Source organism: Halyomorpha halys, unplaced genomic scaffold (genome assembly GCF_000696795.3).
Source record: "Halyomorpha halys isolate HHAL.00 unplaced genomic scaffold, Hhal_1.1 Scaffold1340.1, whole genome shotgun sequence".
Lineage (NCBI taxonomy): Eukaryota > Metazoa > Arthropoda > Insecta > Hemiptera > Pentatomidae > Halyomorpha > Halyomorpha halys.
Genome location: NW_027109925.1, coordinates 25,015 through 26,566, shown reverse-complemented (window position 1 = coordinate 26,566; position 1,552 = coordinate 25,015). Strand labels below are relative to the sequence as shown.

Sequence of the window (1,552 nt, the reverse complement as noted above, 5' to 3'; positions counted from 1 at the left end):
ATATTAACTCATTATATATTTGTCAGCTTGGGTCCTGAACGAACTGACATGCCTCGGACTGACAGCAGGGGCTCATCGACTCTGGTCACACCGGTCCTACAAGGCCAGGTGGCCGGTGCAGTTGTTCCTCATGCTCTGCTTCACCATGGGTCACCAGGTAAGTTCCAATTGTCTAGGTGCGCCCTCTCTTTCCTATCACAGGCCGTCCTTGCTCACTGGAAGGTGTTCACTTTTGCACCTTTTATCGCGGGGCATTGTAATAGTTTCTTTTTATTTTTACTAGGCGTCGATTTGAAGATATTTTTCGAATAATTACCAAGAAGTTATGAAAGTTTAATTTTTCTTTTGTTTTAACACTTTAAACTTTATACTATAATGTTACCTCTGTCTTTTCTTTGCAAGTAAACATATCAATAATCCCCTGTTTATTGTTAATTTTTAAGTATAAACAAGATGGGTACTTTGAACTGGTAAATCCTATAACGTATACGATGGTAGAGTTATATCTTTTAATCCATTCGATGATAATAAACAAGGGACTTTGAACTTTTATAATCCCTAAAACATAAACAAACTGAGAGATAAATAGATCTGTTACTATGTAGGACTTTTTGATCTCTCTTATCAATATAATACCGAAAATAATTTATACCACCAATACCGACCAGTGTAAAAAGGAAATAGTCTACATTCAACTATAAGTCAAGAAGATAGATGAAGTAAAAAGGGTGTAATAACCTAGATGTTGATTGCCCTGAATAAAAATCTAATCTAATCTAATCTAATCGCTCTTATCATCGAATACTTTCGACTTTGAACTATAATACTTTCTATTTTAGTTTCCTTAGCGGATATCAACAAAGCATCATTTAATGTTTCGTAACCTTCATCAATCCAATGAAATACTTACATTATAGACGCGGAGTGTGCCAGGCCAACATTTTGATCGTATAATCGTGTAAACAATGTACTTTGAACTTTAATCTCTAAATGAGTTGTAGAGCATTGCAATCTCCTCTATCTTTTAAAGTGTTTAGACTTTGAACTGTAATCCTCTTTCTTTTAATTTTTAATTTAAGTGAAAACAATGAATGTTTGAAGACCATAACTTGGTCTTTAATTATAGTCAGAATATTTTTTCTACAGCTCCCTACTTGAGCTAAAATAGTTTTGCGATATCTTTGTTGAAAATGCTTAAAAAAAAAAAAAAATTAACGCGATTATCCTTAGAGCGGTTCCTACGGTATGTAGGAAAACATGGGGATGTATAATATGTAGGCAGAGGGGATCACTCTACTTTAAATAATATTCTCTTCTAGTGTTGTTGGTGGTTTTAAAAATATAGAGCTCCGAATGAAAAATTAATTATTTTTAACGTTTTGAAACAGCCACCATTTTTTATTCCCCCAACCTATACTTGGCAGACTCATCAATTTAGACTAGTAATTATACATAGTTTTCATTAAAGTAATAAAAAATTGGAGTGAAATCACTGCCTTTTTTTCTTTCCAGCTCATGCACTATAACCACTATTCTTTTTTTTTTTTTTTTT

The 1,552-nt window shown here is 33.2% G+C and overlaps 1 protein-coding gene across 1 annotated transcript in view; it reads left to right on the top strand.

The window, feature by feature from the left end:
• Positions 1-1,552, top strand: part of LOC106689349 (acyl-CoA Delta12-desaturase) — a gene marked incomplete at both ends in the record, with an annotated part of 26,126 nt that overhangs the window by 12,352 nt on the left and 12,222 nt on the right. Inside the window, 1 exon segment of the mRNA XM_067048094.1 lies at positions 27-157. Within this exon segment, the coding sequence (XP_066904195.1) occupies positions 27-157 (131 nt within the window).